Source organism: Nerophis ophidion, linkage group LG03 (genome assembly GCF_033978795.1).
Source record: "Nerophis ophidion isolate RoL-2023_Sa linkage group LG03, RoL_Noph_v1.0, whole genome shotgun sequence".
In the NCBI taxonomy this organism is placed as follows: domain Eukaryota; kingdom Metazoa; phylum Chordata; class Actinopteri; order Syngnathiformes; family Syngnathidae; genus Nerophis; species Nerophis ophidion.
In genome coordinates this window covers 15064765-15085145 of record NC_084613.1, presented here as the reverse complement: position 1 = coordinate 15085145, position 20381 = coordinate 15064765, and the positions used below count along the sequence as shown (strand labels likewise).

Here is a 20381-nt window from a genome sequence, read left to right as displayed (position 1 = left end):
TTTAGGTCTATTTTTTTTAAAAGCCTGGCTCGAGATCGACTGACACACCCCCCGCGGTCGACTGGTAGCTCGCGATCGACGTAATGGGCACCCCTGTTTTAAAAGATAGATCGATTCTGAAGATGACTAAGGGATTTTTGTATTTTTCTTATTTTTTTCTTAGGATGACATGTTCATACAGCGTGATTATAAAACATTATTACCTTAAAGTAAGATTCACATTCAGAATTTTCCATCCTTCTATATATGGTAGTTGGAGTTGCAGACAACTTCGTTACTGCAAAATAGCAGTTTTCAGTAATGTCACAGAAGATGCAGGATTTGCTTCAACATTGAAGTGGTGAAACTTCCTATAAGAGGACAGCTGTAGTGCTGTATTCTGACATACTTAATTAGAACTTTAAAAAAAAAAAAAAAAAAGAACATTTTTAGGTTTTTTTTAATGATCCTCTGTAGTCACGTACAAATTTGCGTGAATTATGCAAAATTATTTAAATTTGGTCCCCATAAACCAGGGGTCACCAACGCGGTGCCCGCGGGCACCAGGTCGCCCGTAAGGACCAGAAGAGTCGCCCGCTGGCCTGTTCTAAAAATAGCTCAAATAGCAGCACTTACCAGTGAGCTGCATCTATTTTTTTAAATGTTATTTATTTACTAGCAAGCTGGTCTCGCTTTGCTCGACATTTATAATTTTAAGAGAGACAAAACTCAAATAGAATTTGAAAATCCAAGAAAATATTTTTAAGACTTTGTCTTCACTTGTTTAAAAAATAAATTTTACTTTGCTTCTTATAACTTTCAGAAAGACAATTTTAGAGAAAAAATACAACCATAATAATTATTTAGGATTTTTGAACACATATACCTTTTTACCTTTTAAATTCCTTCCTCTTCTTTCCTGACAATTTAAATCAATGTTCAAGTAAATTTATTTTTTTTATTGTAAAGAATAATAAATACATTTTAATTTAATTCTTCATTTTCGCTTCTGTTTTTTCGACGAAGAATATTAGTGAAATATTTCTTCAAACTTAAATTCAAAAAAATTATTCTGGCAAATCTAGAAAATATGTAGAATCAAATTTAAATCTTATTTCAAAGTCTTTTGAATTTCTTTTAAAATTTTTGTTCTGGAAAATCTAGAAGAGATAATGATTTGTCTTTGTTAGAAATATAGCTTGGTCCAATTTGTTATATATTCTAACAAAGTGCAGATTGGATTTTAACCTATCTAAAACATGTCATCAAAATTCTAAAAATAATCTTAATCAGGAAAAATGACTAATGATGTTCCATAAATTCTCGTTTTAATTTTTTCAAAAAGATTCGAATTAACTAGTTTTTTTCTCCTTTTTTTCGGTTGAATTTTGAATTATGTTTCAAAATTTAATTTTAATTTTTTTTGTTTTCTCCTCTTTTAAACCGTTCAAATAAGTGTTTTTTTCATCATTTATTCTCTACAAAAAACCTTCCGTAGAAGGAAAAAAAATGTACGACGGAATGTCAGACAGAAATACCCTTTTTTTATTTTTTATTTATCTGTTTCTATATATATTTATTGTGAGAAATCATTAAGATGATCAGTGTTTCTACACAGATAAATATCATTAATTATTAATAATAACATAGAGTTAAAGGTAAATTGAGCAAATTGGCTATTTCTGGCAATTTATTTAAGAGTGTATCAAACTGGTAGCCCTTCGCATTAATCAGTACCCAAGAAGTAGCTCTTGGTTTCAAAAAGGTTGGTGACCCCTGCCATAAACCATTTTAAATCTTTGTCCCCAGGGTCCCCAGTAAGTATGATCAGCACATTACTTCATCAATCCAGAGATTTAAAGACATGTATTAACTAACTGGGCAGTGGCCATTTTACCTCTTTTTTTTTTTGCCTCCACAACCTGTAGAAAGGGTGGTCCCCACAAGTCATGAACAAAAACTTGGTCCCCATTCCAAATGATAACCTGTGTGTGTGTGTGTGTGTGTTAGTGTGTACTCACATCGAAGCCTGTATTTGGGTCCCAGCCCACGTGACCAATGTGCCTGGAGAGGAGACAGCATGGACGCAGTCAAACAAAAGCGCACACATTTACTCACATGCTGAAAAGCTGCACGTGGGCAAGCCGCACGCTAACATACTCAACGCTGACAAAATACACGCAAACAAGACACATGCTAACAAGCTACATGCAAAGAAGCTACATGCTAACAAGCAATATAATAACATCGATTCAACTTCAGCCTAAACCCTCTCGGTCTGCAACATTTTTTCATTTTATGTATGTATAACTGTTTGTTTGTTGACCGAAGAACAATAAACTTGAAACAATATGCTATTAAATGCTCCACACTAACAAGATACATGCTAAGAAGCAACATGCTATTAAATGCTCCACGCTAAAAAGAGACATGTTAACAAGCTACACGCTAACAAGTGACACACTAACAAATTGCATGTTAACAAGCTACAAGCTAACAAACTAATGCTAACAGGCTACATGCTTACAATCAACACGCTAACAAGCTCCAGGCTAACAAGCTACATGCCATTAAATACTCCATGCTAGCAAGCCGCACGTTAACAAGCTTCATGCTAACAAACTACATGCTAAAAATGATACATGTTAACAAGCTATACGCTAACAAGCCACACGCTAAAAAGATACATGTCAACAAGCTACAAGCTAACGAGCAACAAGCTACACGATAACAAACAGGCTACATGCTTACAATCAACACACTAACAAGCTCCATGATAACAAGCTATATGCCATTAAATATTTCATGCTAGCAAGCTACACATTAACAAGCTTCATGCTAACAGGCCACACACTTAAAAAGATACATGTTAACAAGCTACACGCTAATGAGCTACATGCTAAAAAGATAAATGTTAACAAGCTACACGCTTAAAAGATACATGTTAACGAGCTACACACTAACAAACTGTAATGCTAAAAGGCTACATGCTCACAATTAACACGCTAACAAGCTCCATGCTAACCAGCTACATGCCATTAAATACTCCATGCTAGCAAGCTACACGTTAACAAGCTTCATGCTAACAAGCTAGACGCTAAAAAAGATACATGTTAAGAAGCTGAGTGCTAACAAGCTACACACTAACAAACTGTAGTGCTAAAAGGCTACATGCCATTAAGTATTCCATGCTAACAAACTACACATTGACAGGCTTCATGCTAACAGGCCACACGCTAAAATAGATACATGTTAACAAGCTACACGCTAATAAGCTACATGCTAAAAAGATAAATGTTAACAAGCTACACGCTAACAAACTGTAATGGTAAAAGGCTACATGCTTACAATTAACACGCTAACAAGCTCCATGCTAACAAGCTAGATGCCATTAAATACTCCATGCTAGCAAGCTACAGGTTAACAAGCTTCATGCTAACAAGCTAGACGCTAAAAAAGATACATGTTAACAAGCTACATGCTAACAAGCTACACACTAACAAACTGTAATGCTAACAGGCTACATGCTTACCATCAAAACGCTAACAAGCTCCATGCTAACAAACTAAATGACATTATATACTCCATGCTAGCAAGCTACACTTTAACAAGCTTCATGCTAACAAGCTACACGCTAATGAAAGCTACACGTTAATAAAAGATACATGTTAACAAGCTACACGCTAAAAAGATACATGTTAACAAGCTACATGCTTACAAACTGTATGCTAACAGGCTACATGCTTTTACATACTCCATGCTAGCACGCAACATTTTAACAAGCTTCATGCTAAAAAGATATATGTTAAAAAGCGACACGCTAAAAAGATACATGTTAACAAGCTACATGCTAACTACAGCATAGCCCTTCAAATTCCAGCAAGCATTTTATTCTGTCATTAAGTCATAAAAGTAGGAAACACATCCATAGTGCCACACAGGCGCTACACTGACCAAGACACATATTGTGTCTTGATAAAATACTTTCTGAAGACGAGTATACTGAGGATGAAAAGACTGGAGTTACTGGAAGTTGCTTGGCGTGCCGATGTCCGCCTTGGTCAGCTTCTTCTTCTTGACTTTAATCTTCTTGTCTTTGCGCGTCAGAGCGCCATGACTCAGCATGTTGTTGACGTGGTATGGCGGCTGGTGGCCGTGAGAGTTGAGGAGGCGCACGTTGTTGATCTCCGGGTTCTTGATGTCCACCGTGGCCATGGGCAGCGCGGGACCTGCACGTCATTGAAGACCAGTCAGGGACTCTACTACATTTCCCCCTAGTGGACGCCACACTTTAACGACGATAACGTCTCTACGGCAAGACAGACTGACCCCGCCTACTTTCACACCACCTGATGATGTCATCACATTCTAACAAATGCGAGCACATGTTTCAAACTCAAGGACGGGGGTCAAATAATTTCAAGTGGCCTGCTGCATTATTTTATGTGTTATGTCGTATTCATTTACGTGGCCCACTATATCATCTTATGTGATAGGCCGTTTGATGTGGCCCGCCACTCCATTTTACTTGGCCTGGAGCATCATTTTATGTGTTATGCCGCGTTAATTGTGTGGCTTGCTACGTCATTTTATGTGATATGTTGCATTATTTTACGTGTGTTATGCCGTATCAAATAATATTGCCCGCCGTACCATTTTATGCAAAATGCCGCATAATTTTACGTGGCCCGCCACATCATTTTATGTGGTCCCTCGCATTATTTTAAGTAACCCGCCACATTCATTATGCCGTACTAATATTTTGGCATTATTTTACGTGACCTGCCACCTCATTTTGTTTTATGCCGTATTTTTTATGTGGCATGCTATGTCATTTTATGTGATGTTAAATTATTTTACGTGGCCTACTGCTTCACTTTTTGTGATATGTTGCATTATTTTACATGACCTGCCACTTCATTTTTATTTATGTTGCCCGCCGTATCATTTTATGTGATATGCCACACGATTTTATGTGGCCTGCCGCATCATTTTATGTAGCCTGCCACATTTATTTTATGAGTCATGCCAGGGTTAATTACGTGGCCTGCTACCTCATAAATTGCCCACTGTGTCATTTCATCTGATATGTTGCATTATTTTACGTGGCCTGCCACAACATTTTATGTGTTATCCCGTATTAATTTATGTTGCCCTCCGTATCATTTTATGCAAAAGATCGCATTATTTTACGTGGCCCGCCACATGATTTTACGTGGCCCCTCGCATCATTTTAAGTAACCTGCCACTTAATCTTATGTGTTATGCCGTATTAATTATTCGGCCTGCTACGTCACTTTATGTGATATGTTGCATTATTTGACGTGACCTGCCAATTCATTTTATGTTGTATGAATTTTTGTTCCCCGCCGTTTCATTTTATGTGATATGCCACAACATTTTACGTGGCCTGCCGCATCATTTTATGTAGCCTGCCACATTTATTTTATGAGTCATGCCAGGGTTAATTACGTGGCCTGCTACCTCATAAATTGCCCACTGTGTCATTTCATCTGATATGTTGCATTATTTTACGTGGCCTGCCACAACATTTTATGTGTTATCCCGTATTAATTTATGTTGCCCTCCGTATCATTTTATGCAAAAGATCGCATTATTTTACGTGGCCCGCCACATGATTTTACGTGGCCCCTCGCATCATTTTAAGTAACCTGCCACTTAATTTTATGTGTTATGCCGTATTAATTATTCGGCCTGCTACGTCACTTTATGTGATATGTTGCATTATTTGACGTGACCTGCCAATTCATTTTATGTTGTATGAATTTTTGTTCCCCGCCGTTTCATTTTATGTGATATGCCACAACATTTTACGTGGCCTGTCGCATCATTTTTACGTGGCCTGTCGCATCATTTTATGTCATGCCAAGGTTAATTAAGTGGCCTGCTACCTCATTTTATGTTGCCCATTGTGTCATTTCATCCGATATGCCAAATTATTTTACATCGCCTGCCACATCATTTCATGTGTTATGCCGAATTAATTTATGTTGCTAGCCGTTCATTTTATGCGATATGCTGCAATATTTTATGTGGCCTGTCACCTCATTTTATGTGATATGCTACATCATTTCACGTGGCCTGTCGCATAATTTTACGTAGCTTGCCACGTTCATTTTGTGTGTCATGCCGAGTTAATTATGGGGCCTGCCACATCATTTTATTTTGCCCACTGTGTCATTTTACCTGATATGTCGCATTATTTTACGTGGCCCGTCGCATCACCATCACATCATTTTAAGTAAGCTGCCACATGTATTCTTTCTGTTATGCCGTGTTATTTACGTGGCCTGTCACCTCATTTTATGTGATATGCCACCTCATTTCAAGTGGCCTGTCGCATAATTTTATGTAGCCTGCCACATTCATTTTGTGTGTCATGCCGTGTTAATTACGTGGCCCGCCACATCATTTTATTTTGCCCACTGTGTCATTTTACCTTATATGTCGCTTTATTTTACGTGGCCCGTCGCATCACCATCACATCATTTTAAGTAAGCTGCCACATTTATTCTTTCTGTTATGCCGTATTATTTATGTGGCCTGTCACCTCATTTTGCATGGCTTGTCACCTCATTTTATGTGATATGCCACCTCATTTCAAGAGGCCTGTCGCATAATTTTATGTAGCCTGCCACATTCATTTTGTGTGTCATGCCGTGTTAACTATGTGGCGCGCCACATCATTTTATTTTGCCCACTGTGTCATTTTATCTGATATGCCGTATTATTTTACGTGGCCCGTCGTATCACCACCACATCATTTTAAGTAAGCTGCCACATTTATTCTTTGTGTTATGCCGTATTAATATAGTGGCCTGTCACCTCATTTTGTGTGGCCTGTCACCTCATTTTGTACGGCCTGTCTCCTCATTTTATGTGATATGCCACCTCATTTCAAGTGGCCTGTCACATAATTTTATGTAGCCTGCCACATTCATTTTGTGTGTTATGCCGTATAATTATGTGGCCTGTCAGGTCATTTTATGTTGCCCACTGTGTCCCTTTATCTGATATGCGCGTCATGTTAGGTGGCCCGTCGCATTCCCATCACATCATTTTAAGTAACCTGCCACATTCATTCTATGTGTCAAGCCGTTATAATTATGTGGCCCGTCACCTCATTTTACATGGCTTGTCGCATCATTTTATGATATATATGCCAGATCATTCCATGTAGCCTGCAACATTCATTTTATGTCTCATGCCGTGTTATGTTGCCTGTCACCTCATTTTATGTGGCCTGTCGCATCATTTTATGTGATATGCCAGATCATTTCACGTAGCCTGTCGCATAATTTTATGTGTCATGCCTTGTTAATTATGTGGCCTGCCACATCATTTCATGTTGCCCACTGTGTCATCTTATCTGATATGCCGCATTATTTTACATGGCCCGCCACATCACCCTCCCATCATTTTAAGTAACCTGCCACAATCATTATATGTGTTATGCAGTCTTAATTCATTTTATGAAATATGCTGCTTTATTTTATGTGGCCTTCCACATCAGTGATGTGGCCTACAAAAAGAAGGCTGAAAATGATTAGGCACTTTTTCTTACAATTTTGACAGAAGAATGCACAGCAACCAATTATTTTTGTTGTTCACAAGCAAAGTATTCATCAATCTGTTAGTAACAATTTTAGAAGTAAAGGTAAACAAACAACTGTTTAAAATCAGGGGTGTAAATGTACGAAAAGGTTTTATCCGGCCCGCGGGGTGAATTTGCGAAGTACAAAAATGAGCCAAAATTTTGGAACGAAAAACCGCTGTTCTAAATGTGTCCACTAGATGTCGGAATTACAATTATTTGTATCTTTGGGGATAGGTTGATTGGCAACACAAAATTGGCCCTAGTGTGTGAATGTGAGTGTGAATGTTGTCTGTCTATCTGTGTTGGCCCTGCGATGAGGTGGCGGCTTGTCCAGGATGTACCCCGCCTTCCGCCCGATTTTAGCTGAGATAGGCGCCAGCGCCCCCCGCGACCCCGAAAGGGAATAAGCGGTAGAAAATGGATGGATGGATGTATCTTTGTAGATTATGCTACATATGTACAACAAATAAACCACATGATGTTAGTCCACCAGTCGAGGAAAATGAGCAAACTACACAAATAACAGCCTGTAATTTGATTTTGATATTATTTTTTCATCCTGATGGATTGAAAATGAACACCAATGACTGACGAACATTATCACGTAATTTATTCAGAAAGTATTAATAACGAAAAATAAAGATAGAATACAATTAAACCGCAATGTGTAAATGTAAAAAAAAACAAAAAACAAAAAACACTATGATTTGTGCATTTTCAGAATGTGCTTGTTCTGTTTTTATCAAAGAAAACAATCTGAAGTTGTCTTTATTGTTAAATTATAATGCCGGGATTTTACCAGTTCGGCCCTCTTAGGAGTAGATTTTTCTCCATGTGGCCCCCCCATCTAAAATGAGTTTAACACCCCTGGTTTAAACTAAAAGAAGAGTAAATGCTGCACTATGTTTATGTGTGTTTACGACACTATCCTGTATGAACTACGCTTTGTTTGCAAGATCATTGCAGAGACTTTTAAAATGTGCATTTCATTCTTTCTATACTTACTGTCACCAAATTCGGGGTAAATCAATGAATTGGAGTTCAGTAAAACATTTAAAAAAATTTCCTGTATGACATTCTGACTACTAAATTGCATTTGTATCCAAATATTGGTGTATTGTCTTCAGCAAATTTTATTTATGGAAGGAAATAATAACCCGTGATTAATCACAGCTCTAGAGTGTGATTCATTTGATTAAAAGCAAGGATCACTCCTTACTTTCGATGTGGCCCTCGATAAAAAACTAGTTTGACATGCACGCTCCAGAGTCTAGACCGTAGAAGCAACCTGAATTTGTTCACTCCTCGAAATGATAATCTCCACAAACTGCAGCAGCGTTTGATTAACTCTAATCCACAGTTAATCCCAATCCAAATCCCCGGACCGACCCTTCCCCCAAGCAGTTCTGCACGTCTTGGACTGTAGATGGTCGAAGCTGCCATCTGAGGTTGTTTGCCTCCGTAGAGCAGAGAACCCTCAAAGATCTTCATCAGCAGTGCAGGAATATCGAGGGATAACTGAGCCGAGTGAGACGTCTTAAGCTAAAAAAATATTAGCTGCCTTCAAATAGATATACAGTGGGTTAAAAAAGTATTTAATCAGCCACCGATTGTGCAAGTTCTCCCACTTCAAATGTCGACAGAGGTCTGTAATTTTCATCATAGGTACACTTCAAATGTGAGAGACAGAATGTGAAGAAAAAAAAATCCAGGAATTCACATTGTAGGAATTTTAAAGATTTTATTTGTAAATTATGGTGGAAAATAAGTATTTGGTCAACCATTCAAAGCTCTCACTGATGGAAGGAGGTTTTGGCTCAAAATCTCACGATACATGGCCCCATTCATTCTTTCCTTAACACGGATCAATCGTCCCGTCCCGTCCCCTTAGCAGAAAAAAAGCCCCGAAGCATGATGTTTCCACCACCATGCTTCACAGTAGGTATGGTGTTCTTGGGATGCAACTCAGTATTCTTCTTCCTCCAAACACGACGAGTTGAGTTTATACCAAAAAGTCCTATTTTGGTTTCATCTGACCACTTGACATTCCCCCAATCCTCTGCTGTATCATCCATGTGCTCTCTGGCAAACTCCAGGCGGGCCTGGACATGCACTGGCTTAAGCAGGGGCACACGTCTGGCACTGCAGGATTTGATTCCCTCTCGGCGTAGTGTGTTACTGATGGTAACCTTTGTTACTTTGGTCCTAGCTCTCTGCAGGTCATTCACCAGGTCCACCCATGTGGTACTGGGATTTTTGCTCACCGTTCTCATAATCATTTTGACCCCACAGGATGAGATATTGTGTGAAACCCCAGATCGAGGGAGATTATCAGTGGTCTTGTATGTCTTCCATTGTCTGATAATTGCTCCCACAGTTGATTTTTTCACACCAAGCTGCTTGCCTATTGTAGATTCACTCTTCCCAGTCTGGTGCAGGTCTACAATTCTTTTCCTGGTGTCCTTCGACAGCTCTTTGGTTTTGGCCATAGTGGAGTTTGGAGTCTGACCGTTTGAGGCTGTGGACAGGTGTCTTTTATACAGATAAGTTGAAACAAGTGCCATTATTACAGGTAACAAGTGGAGGACAGAAGAGCTTCTTAAAGATGAAGTTACAGGTCTGTGAGAGCCAGAGATCTTCCTTGTTTGAAGTGACCAATTACTTATTTTCCACCATAATTAACAAATAAATTCTTTGAAATTCCTACAATGTGAATTCCTGGATTTTTTTTTCACATTCTGTCTCTCACAGTTGAAGTGTACCTATGATGAAAATTACAGACCTCTGTCATCATTTTAAGTGGGAGAACTTGCACAATCGGTGGCTGACTAAATACGTTTTTGCCCCACTGTAGCAGGATAGAGCTTTTTACACCAATGTCATATCGTGGCAACGCATGTTGATGACACATTTTAGCCGAGCCCCGCCACGTCCTCAACGCAATGTAGCATTCTTGCCGGCGGCTAATGTCCCTCCACAGTGCAAAGCCACTTTTAAATCGGTAATCCTAGCCTCCGTGGCGACAAATACAAGTATTTTTTGGACCGAAGAAGAACTAAACATGCACCACGACACACCGTGAAGGACATGCTAACTGCAAACTAGAGCTGCGAGGTGGGCGGATCGATACAAATATCGATAGCAATGATACCACTTTGAGTATATTTTTTAGATGTTAGATTAACATTTTTTGTCATCAAAATTATTCCTGCCGTTTCTTTTACTGTTTACAAACTCAGGAAATAAGTCCCTGGACACAGGGAACCAAATGATCGAGTATCAGTGATATTTTGCCTGTAACTACTTAGTATCCATACACACATTTGTAGTATCGTCCACAGGCAGCGGCGGCGATGACCAAGAAGAACGCGGACTTGGAATATAATTACAACACTTTATGTACATATTTATACACATATTTATATAATATTTGCATATTTATATAATATGTAACTACAAGCTCCATTCACAGACAGAGTCCCATTGCTTTTATGAGCGGTCCAGCGAGTCAAAAGCCGGGAAAAAAAAAAAATATATATATTTATTTCCATCCATCCATCCATCCATTTTCTACCGCTTATTCCCATTCGGGGTCGCGGGGGGCGCTGGCGCCTATCTCAGCTACAATCGGGCGGAAGACGGGGTACACCCTGGACAAGTCGCCACCTCATCGCAGGGCCAACACAGATAGACAGACAACATTCACACTCACATTCACACACTAGGGCCAATTTATTTATTTTAATTTTTTTTGTGGCGGCCGTAATTCTTTTGTGGCGGACCGCCACAAATAAATGAATGTGTGGGAAACCCTGCCAAACAATATATTGTGATATCTATCGGTATCGCAGGAGGCTTTTTTTATGCGCAGCATTGCCGTGCGGTACAGGGAAACACGGCAGCATTGAGAGAACCCTGACAGATTACTGCAAACACATGTGCTTCACATACGGTACAGATGGACGCCCTGCTGGCACCATTCACCTGCACGCCAGCTAGCCAGGCGCCACCACGTCTGACTGAGGGAGTCACCCAGTGAGTCGCCACTCTCTCTGGGATTGAGTGAGTGACTGTGAGTAGCCACTGTCAGTGACTGATTGAGTGGCCAATTTCTTGGTGACTGAGTGAATGACCGAGTAAGTCGTCACTTTCTCAGTGACTGAGTGAGTGAGTCGCCACTCTCTCGGTGACTGATTAAGTCGCCAACCAGTCAGTGATTGAGTGACTGACTGAGTGAGTCGCCACTCTCTTGGTGACTGAGTGAGTGACCGAGCGAGTCGCCATCCAGTCAGTGGCTGAGGGAGTGACCGAGCGAGTCGCCATTCTGTTGGTGGCTGAGGGAGTGACCGAGCGAGTCGCCATTCTGTCGGTGACTAAGTGACAGAGTCACCACTCTGTCATGGACTGAGGGAGTGACCGAGGGCGTCGCCAATCTATCGGGGACTGAGTCAGTGACGGAGAGTCGCCACTCTGTCGGTGACTGGGCGAGATGCCGCTCTGTCGGTGACTGGGCGAGTGGCCGCTCCGTCGGTGACTGAGCGAGCGGCCGCTCCGTCGGTGACTGAGCGAGCGGTCGCTCTGTCGGTGACTGCTGAGCGAGCGGTCGCTCTGTCGGTGACTGCTGAGCGAGCGGTCGCTCTGTCGGTGACTGCTGAGCGAGCGGTCGCTCTGTCGGTGACTGCTGAGCGAGCGGTCGCTCTGTCGGTGACTGCTGAGCGAGCGGTCGCTCTGTCGGTGACTGCTGAGCGAGCGGTCGCTCTGTCGGTGACTGCTGAGCGAGCGGTCGCTCTGTCGGTGACTGCTGAGCGAGCGGCCGCGCTGTCGGTGACTGCTGAGCGAGCGGCCGCGCTGTCGGTGACTGCTGAGCGAGCGGCCGCGCTGTCGGCGACCGAGCGAGCGGCCGCTCTGTCGGCGACCGAGCGAGCGGCCGCTCTGTCGGCGACCGAGCGAGCGGCCGCTCTGTCGGCGACCGAGCGAGTGGCCGCTCTGTCGGCGACCGAGCGAGTGGCCGCTCTTTCGGCGACCGAGCGAGTGGCCGCTCTGTCGGCGACCGAGCGAGTGGCCGCTCTTTCGGCGACCGAGCGAGTGGCCGCTCTGTCGGCGACCGAGCGAGTGGCCGCTCGGTCGGCGACCGAGCGAGTGGCCGCTCTGTCAGCGACCGAGCGAGTGGCCTCTCTTGTCGGCGACCGAGCGAGTGGCCTCTCTTGTCGGCGACCGAGCGAGTGGCCTCTCTTGTCGGCGACCGAGCGAGTGGCCTCTCTTGTCGGCGACCGAGCGAGTGGCCTCTCTTGTCGGCGACCGAGCGAGTGGCCTCTCTTGTCGGCGACCGAGCGAGTGGCCTCTCTTGTCGGCGACCGAGCGAGTGGCCTCTCTTGTCGGCGACCGAGCGAGTGGCCTCTCTTGTCGGCGACCGAGCGAGTGGCCTCTCTTGTCGGCGACCGAGCGAGTGGCCTCTCTTGTCGGCGACCGAGCGAGTGGCCTCTCTTGTCGGCGACCGAGCGAGTGGCCTCTCTTGTCGGCGACCGAGCGAGTGGCCTCTCTTGTCGGCGACCGAGCGAGTGGCCTCTCTTGTCGGCGACCGAGCGGCCTCTCTTGTCGGCGACCGAGCGAGTGGCCTCTCTTGTCGGCGACCGAGCGAGTGGCCTCTCTTGTCGGCGACCGAGCGAGTGGCCTCTCTTGTCGGCGACCGAGCGAGTGGCCTCTCTTGTCGGCGACCGAGCGAGTGGCCTCTCTTGTCGGCGACCGAGCGAGTGGCCTCTCTTGTCGGCGACCGAGCGAGTGGCCTCTCTTGTCGGCGACCGAGCGAGTGGCCTCTCTTGTCGGCGACCGAGCGAGTGGCCTCTCTTGTCGGCGACCGAGCGAGTGGCCTCTCTTGTCGGCGACCGAGCGAGTGGCCTCTCTTGTCGGCGACCGAGCGAGTGGCCTCTCTTGTCGGCGACCGAGCGAGTGGCCTCTCTTGTCGGCGACCGAGCGAGTGGCCGCGCTGTCGGCGACCGAGCGAGTGGCCGCTCTGTCGGCGACCGAGCGAGTGGCCGCTCTGTCGGCGACCGAGCGAGTGGCCGCTCTGTCGGCGACCGAGCGAGTGGCCGCTCTGTCGGCGACCGAGCGAGTGGCCGCTCTGTCGGCGACCGAGCGAGTGGCCGCTCTGTCGGCGACCGAGCGAGTGGCCGCTCTGTCGGCGACCGAGCGAGTGGCCGCTCTGTCGGCGACCGAGCGAGTGGCCGCTCTGTCGGCGACCGAGCGAGTGGCCCCTCTGTCGGCGACCGAGCGAGTGGCCCCTCTGTCGGCGACCGAGCGAGTGGCCCCTCTGTCGGCGACCGAGCGAGTGGCCGCTCTGTCGGCGACCGAGCGAGTGGCCGCTCTGTCGGCGACCGAGCGAGTGGCCTCTCTGTCGGCGACCGAGCGAGTGGCCTCTCTGTCGGCGACCGAGCGAGTGGCCTCTCTGTCGGCGACCGAGCGAGATGCCACTCTGTCGGCGACTGAGCGAGTGGCCACTCTGTTGGTGACTGAGTGAGTGACTGAGTAAGTTGCCCCTATGTCGGTGGCTGTCTATTTTCGGTGGCTGAGGGAGTGGCTGAGTGAGTCGCCACTCTGTTGGTCACTGAGTAAGTGAATGAGTGATTCGCCACTCTGGTGAGTAACTGAGTCACCACTATGTCAGTGACTATGTCACTGAACGAGTCACCATTGTGTCGGTGACTGACTGAGTCGCCACACTGTCCATGAGTGAGTGAGTGAGTGAGTCACCACTATGTCACTGTATAAGTCGCCACTGTGTCGGTGACCTAGTGAGTGACTGAAAGAGTCGCCACTCTTGATGACTGAGTGAGTGACAGAGTGAGTGGCCAATTTGTCGGTGAGTGAGTGAGGGACTGAGCGAGTCCCCACTCTCTTGGTGACTGAGAGAGAGGCCACTTTGTCGGTGAGTGAGTGAGGGACTGAGCGAGTCCCCGTTCTGTCGGTAATGAGCGGGCACAAAGTTGCTGAGTCGGCACGCCCCCCCTGTGATGTGCAACTGTCACCATAACATTTTTGTAGTATATTCATAACATCTTTGTTGTCTTTTTAAATTAAAAACATTTGCTTGAAAAACAACCATGTGGCAAAAGGGCAAAAGGTCAACATACCATTTTTAGCCACACCGTTTTTGTCTGCAATAGAAAAAAACAGAGATGACTTTTACTTTTGCGACAAAGAAAGCCATGAGAGGAAAAGAGCGAGTTGGGAGGAAAGATGGCTGCCACACAAACTTCGTCCAAGCAGGACAAAGCAAAGACAGGCGAGCAGGACAGGAAGTGTCAAGCAGTCAAAATGTTGTGTTGCTGTTAGTGACACTTTAGCCTTCACAATAAAACCGTTGTGCGTCACATCCTGTCTGACTGTGCGTACATATTATTAATTCAAATATATAATAATATAACTTGCAGTAATTGAATGTTGCAAAACAATTTCACTTGCAATTCCTGACTTATTAACAATTACACTTTTGAAAAACTGTCTAAAATCCTGTATTTGTATTTTGTAACAGAGTTGGTACATTTTCCACTTTTAAAAGCAGATCACTACGCATCGAGATGAATCAATTTGAGAACTTTATGAATGGATTTGTTAAAGAGGCCATTTTACCAAGACCTCGGGATATCATACTATTTATAACTCATTAACAACGATAATGAACACATTATCAGTGCTTTTAACTTCCATAAAGACCATAAAAACATAGCTGATGTCCCAAAACTATTCAACAATCAGCACTTATTGATTTCGGGGTTCCAAATATGAAAAAAAAATTAAAAAACCAGTATGTGACTATTATTTTGAAAGTTTAATGTGAAAATGATTCTGCATCGAATTGCTACCCCAAGAATCAAATCGTTTGGTGCCCAGAGATTCACAGCAATATATTATATATAGATAAATACACATATATAATCTATTTAATATAACTATACATCCATAAATATAGTTCTGTGCACCCTACACAGATTAAATAATCATATGCCGGCTACTCACTATAAATCAATCAATCACCTGCTCCTAACTATTAATCAATCATACACATGCTTCTAACTATTAATCAATCACACACCTGCTCCTAACTGTTAATCAATCATACACATGCTCCTAACTATTAATCAATCACACACCTGCTCCTAACTATTAATCAATCACACACATGCTCCTAACTATTAATCAATTGTATCCCTGCTCCTAACTATTAATCAATCAATCGTACACCTGCTCCCACCTTTTAATCAATCAATCATAAACCTACTCCCAACAATTAATCAATCATACACCTGCTCATATCTATTAATCAATCATACACCTGCTCTTAACTATTAACTAATTATACACCTTCCCCTAACTATTAATTATACACCTGCTCCCAACTATTAATCAATCACACACCTGCTCCTATTAATTATACACCTGCTCCTAAATATTCATCAATCATACACCTGCTACCAACTACTAATCAATCACACACCTGCTCCTAACTGTTAAACACACACTTGCTCATATCTAACTATTAATCAAACATACATCTGCTCCTAACTTTTAATCACTCATACACCAGCTCCCATTACTCAATCATACACCTGCTCTTAATTATTAATAAATAAATCATACACCTGCTCCCAACTATTAATCAATCAATCATACACCTGCTCTCTACTATTAATCATACACCTACTCCTAACTATTAATCAATCAACCATACACCTGCTCTCTACTATTAATCATACACCTACTCCTAACTATTAATCAATCATACACCTGCTTCTAATTATTAATCAATCATACAACTGCTTCTAATGATTAATCAATCATACACCTGCTCCCAACTATTAATCAATCATACACCTGCCCCTAACTATTAAATAATAAATAATTAATCATACACCTGTTACCAACTATTAATCAATCAGACACCTGTGCCTAACTATTAATCAAACATACACCTGCCCCTAAGTATTAATCAATCATACACCTGCCCCTAAGTATTAATCAATCATACACCTGCCCCTAACTATTAATCAATCATACACCTGCCCCTAAGTATTAATCAATCATACACCTGCCCCTAACTACTAATCAATCATACACCTGCTCCTAACAATCAATCAATCATAAACCTGCTCCCAATTATTAAACAATCATACACCTTCCCCTAACTATTAATCAATCATAAACCTACCCCTAACTATTAATCAATCATAAACCTGCTCCCAATTATTAAACAATCATACACCTTCCCCTAACTATTAATCAATCATAAACCTACCCCTAACTATTAATCAATCATAAACCTGCTGTTAACAATCAATCAATCATAGACCTGCTCCCAACTATAAATCAATCATACACCTGCCCCTAACTATTAATCAATCATACACCTGCTGTTAACAATCAATCAATCATAGACCTGCTCCCAACTATAAATCAATCATACACCTGCCCCTAACTATTAATCAATCATACACCTGCTGTTAACAATCAATCAATCATAGACCTGCTCCCAACTATAAATCAATCATACACCTGCCCCTAACTATTAATCAATCATACACCTGCTCTTAACAATCAATCAATCATACACCTGCTCCCAACTATTAATCAATCAAGCATACACCTGCTCTCTACTATTAATCATACACCTACTCATAACTATTAATCAACCATACACCTGTTACCAACTATTAATCATACACCTACTTTTAATTATTAATCAATCATACACCTGTTCCCAACTATTAAACAATAATACACCTGCCCCTAACTATTAATTAATCATACACCTGCCCCTAACTATTAATCAATAATAATAATCAATCATACACCTGCTCTTAACAATTAATCAATCATACACTTGCTGGTGATTATTAATCAATCATACACCTGCTCTTTACAAATCAATCAATCATACACCTGCTCCCAACTGTTATTCAATTATACACATGCTCCAAACTATTATTTAATCCATCATAAACCTGCCCCTAACTATACATCAATCATACACCAGTCCCTAATTATAACTCAATCATACACCTGCCCCTAATTATAAATCAATCCTACACCTGCCCCTAACTATAAATCAATCATACACCTGCAGCTAACTTTAAATCAATCATAAACCTGCCCCTAACTATATATAAATCATAAACCTGCCCCTAACTATAAATCAATCATACACCTGCTCCTAACTATTAATCAATTATACATCTGCCCCTAACTATTAATCAAATATACACCTGCTTTTAACTATAAATCAATCATAAAACTGCTTCTATATATTATTCAATTATATACCTGCTCCAAACTATCATTCAATCAATCATACACCTGCTCTTAATGTGTCATTGCTAATCCAAGGTGAACTTTGAAGGATGAACACAGGTGTTCTCAGAGGAGGAATGTGTTCTCAAATATCAAGAAGGTGCAAAGTCAACATGCACGCTGTGTTGCATCAACATTTGCAGCAGTTAAAGGGCGTCCTCGGGGAAGCGTGTCGCAAGTTAAGCAAGATGATTGGTCGGAGAAGAAAAGCAGTGCTCAGGTGTGACGGGGTGAAAGATCACAGCAGTCACAGACAAGAGAGAAAAAAAAAACTTGCCAGTTTTGCGTTGTCGTCGGCTGAGCAGGTCGTTGATGGCGACTCTGAATCTTTTAGCCTCTTCTTCACTGGCGAAGTTCAAACCCATCTGGCTGGTCTGAGGGAGACATCATGAAATCATGTTATTATATCAGTACATCATAAGATCATGCTTTTATTTTCCCAATTGATCAGTAAAGATCCACTGCTTGATCGCTATCAAAGGCTGGGCGATACGGCTGAAAATTGCACCACGATATCAGTGGTTTGTATTGGTCGATATTGATAATTGATATTTTTAATGACCTATGGAAAATAAGAAAGATGATAAAAATACATTTTATTTGAAATGTAACCTTCCTCTGATTATAATGTCCTTAGCTATCAAGGCAGAAAGGAAATGTCAAAAGTATTAAAAAAAAAGTTTTCTTAAACAAAAAGGACATAACAAAAATAAATACATAAATTTAAAAAATAAACTTTTCATAATCAACAGTTTGAAGTTGCACAAGACGTAAGCATTGGCAGTTAAAAAAAAAATAAAATAAAAAAAAAAGGTATGACTTATTTTTAACACTTTTTGGATCCACAAGAATTTTAGTGGGATTGTGTTCTTTAAAACTGTCATTACTCAAAAAGTAATAATGAATCAAAATCACTGTTATTTATTATTCATCTGTTACTTCTCATCAAATATTTCACTTTGAAATATTTGGGGGGTGGGAGGACGACCTCCCACCCCCCAAATAATAGTATTTTAACTATTATTCTTCAAAAAATAATAATGAATTCAAATCAAAGTTGTTATGGATTACTGTCATATTTAAGGTTCCAATTAGTTCACATCAAATATTCCACTTTTAAATATTTTTCAGGAAAAACATTGCGTATTTTGTGTGTTCACTATAAAAAAAAAGTTTTGACAAAAAAGGCAAAACGCATAAAAAAGACAAAAAAAAGAAAAAGGGTTATACTATATATATATATATATATATATATATATATATATATATATATATATATAGCGCTTTTCTACTTTCAAGATACTCTAAGCGCTTTGACACTATTTCCACATTCACCCATTCACACGCTGATGGCGGGAACTGCCATGCAAGGCCCTAACCGCGACCCATCAGGAGCAAGGGTGACGTGTCTTGCTCAAGGACACAACAGACGTGACAAGGTTGGTAGAAGGTGGGGATTGAACCAGGAACACTCAGGTTGCTGGCACAGCCAATCACCCAACCGCACCACGCCGTTTATATCAACAGATCTGAAGTTTATCCAGAGATTTAAGTGTTGAATTATTTTTTTTTCAAACAATATTTTTTTGTCATAAAAAAACAAGTTTTCTCAAACAAAAATGCCATTAAATAAAAACAAAAAAAAAAAAAAACTTTATATCAACAGATAGATCTGAAGTTCCCTTGAGAGTAAAAAAAACATCATATACAGTGTTTCCCCCAGAATATTTGTTAGTCAAGGGGGTGTCTCTCCGGGGGGGAAGGACAGGCGGACGGACGGGGAAGGCAATATACGATAAATATCTCGATATTTTTTCCGTAAGTAAAAACAAAACAGTCATAGTTGCCTGAGATACTGAGTTTGTCATTATTTTGACTTAGTAAATATTGACTTACGAAGACAAAATAATGACTACGTCAAATAAATATGTGTATTAATAATACGAATAAGGCAACAAGAGAAGTATCCTACACTTCTCTTTTGGAAAGTAAACTGAACAGCCGATATGGGTTGAGTTTATACCCAAAAGTTCTATTTTGGTTTCATCTGACCACATGACATTCTCCCAATCCTCTGCTGTATCATCCATGTATCCATTTTGGTACAAACTCAACTCCTCGTGTTTGGAGGAAGAAGAATACTGAGTTGCATCCCAAGAACACCATACCTACTGTGAAGCATGGGGGTGGAAACATCATGCTTTGGGGCTGTTTTTCTGCTAAGGGGACAGGACGATTGATCCGTATTAAGGAAAGAATGAATGGGGCCATGTATCGTGAGATTTTGAGCCAAAACCTCCTTCCACCAGTGAGAGCTTTGAATGGTTGACCAAATACTTATTTTCCACCATAATTTACAAATAAATTCTTTAAAATTCCTACAATGTGAATTCCTGGATTTTTTTCTCAAATTCTGTCTCTCACAGTTGAAGTGTACCTATGA

The 20381-nt window shown here is 41.7% G+C and overlaps 1 protein-coding gene across 2 annotated transcripts in view; it reads right to left on the bottom strand.

The window, feature by feature from the left end:
* Positions 1-20381, bottom strand: part of wasla (WASP like actin nucleation promoting factor a) — a 42396-nt gene that overhangs the window by 8810 nt on the left and 13205 nt on the right. Inside the window, exons 4-7 of one of the 2 annotated variants that reach the window (XM_061894370.1) lie at positions 18216-18312; positions 14725-14748; positions 4007-4208; positions 2001-2043 (exon numbers count right to left, since the gene is read on the bottom strand). In XM_061894370.1, coding sequence (XP_061750354.1) covers positions 2001-2043; positions 4007-4208; positions 14725-14748; positions 18216-18312 — 366 coding nt within the window. The remainder of the gene's footprint in view (positions 1-2000; positions 2044-4006; positions 4209-14724; positions 14749-18215; positions 18313-20381) is intronic. The other variant, XM_061894371.1, reaches the window with a different exon arrangement.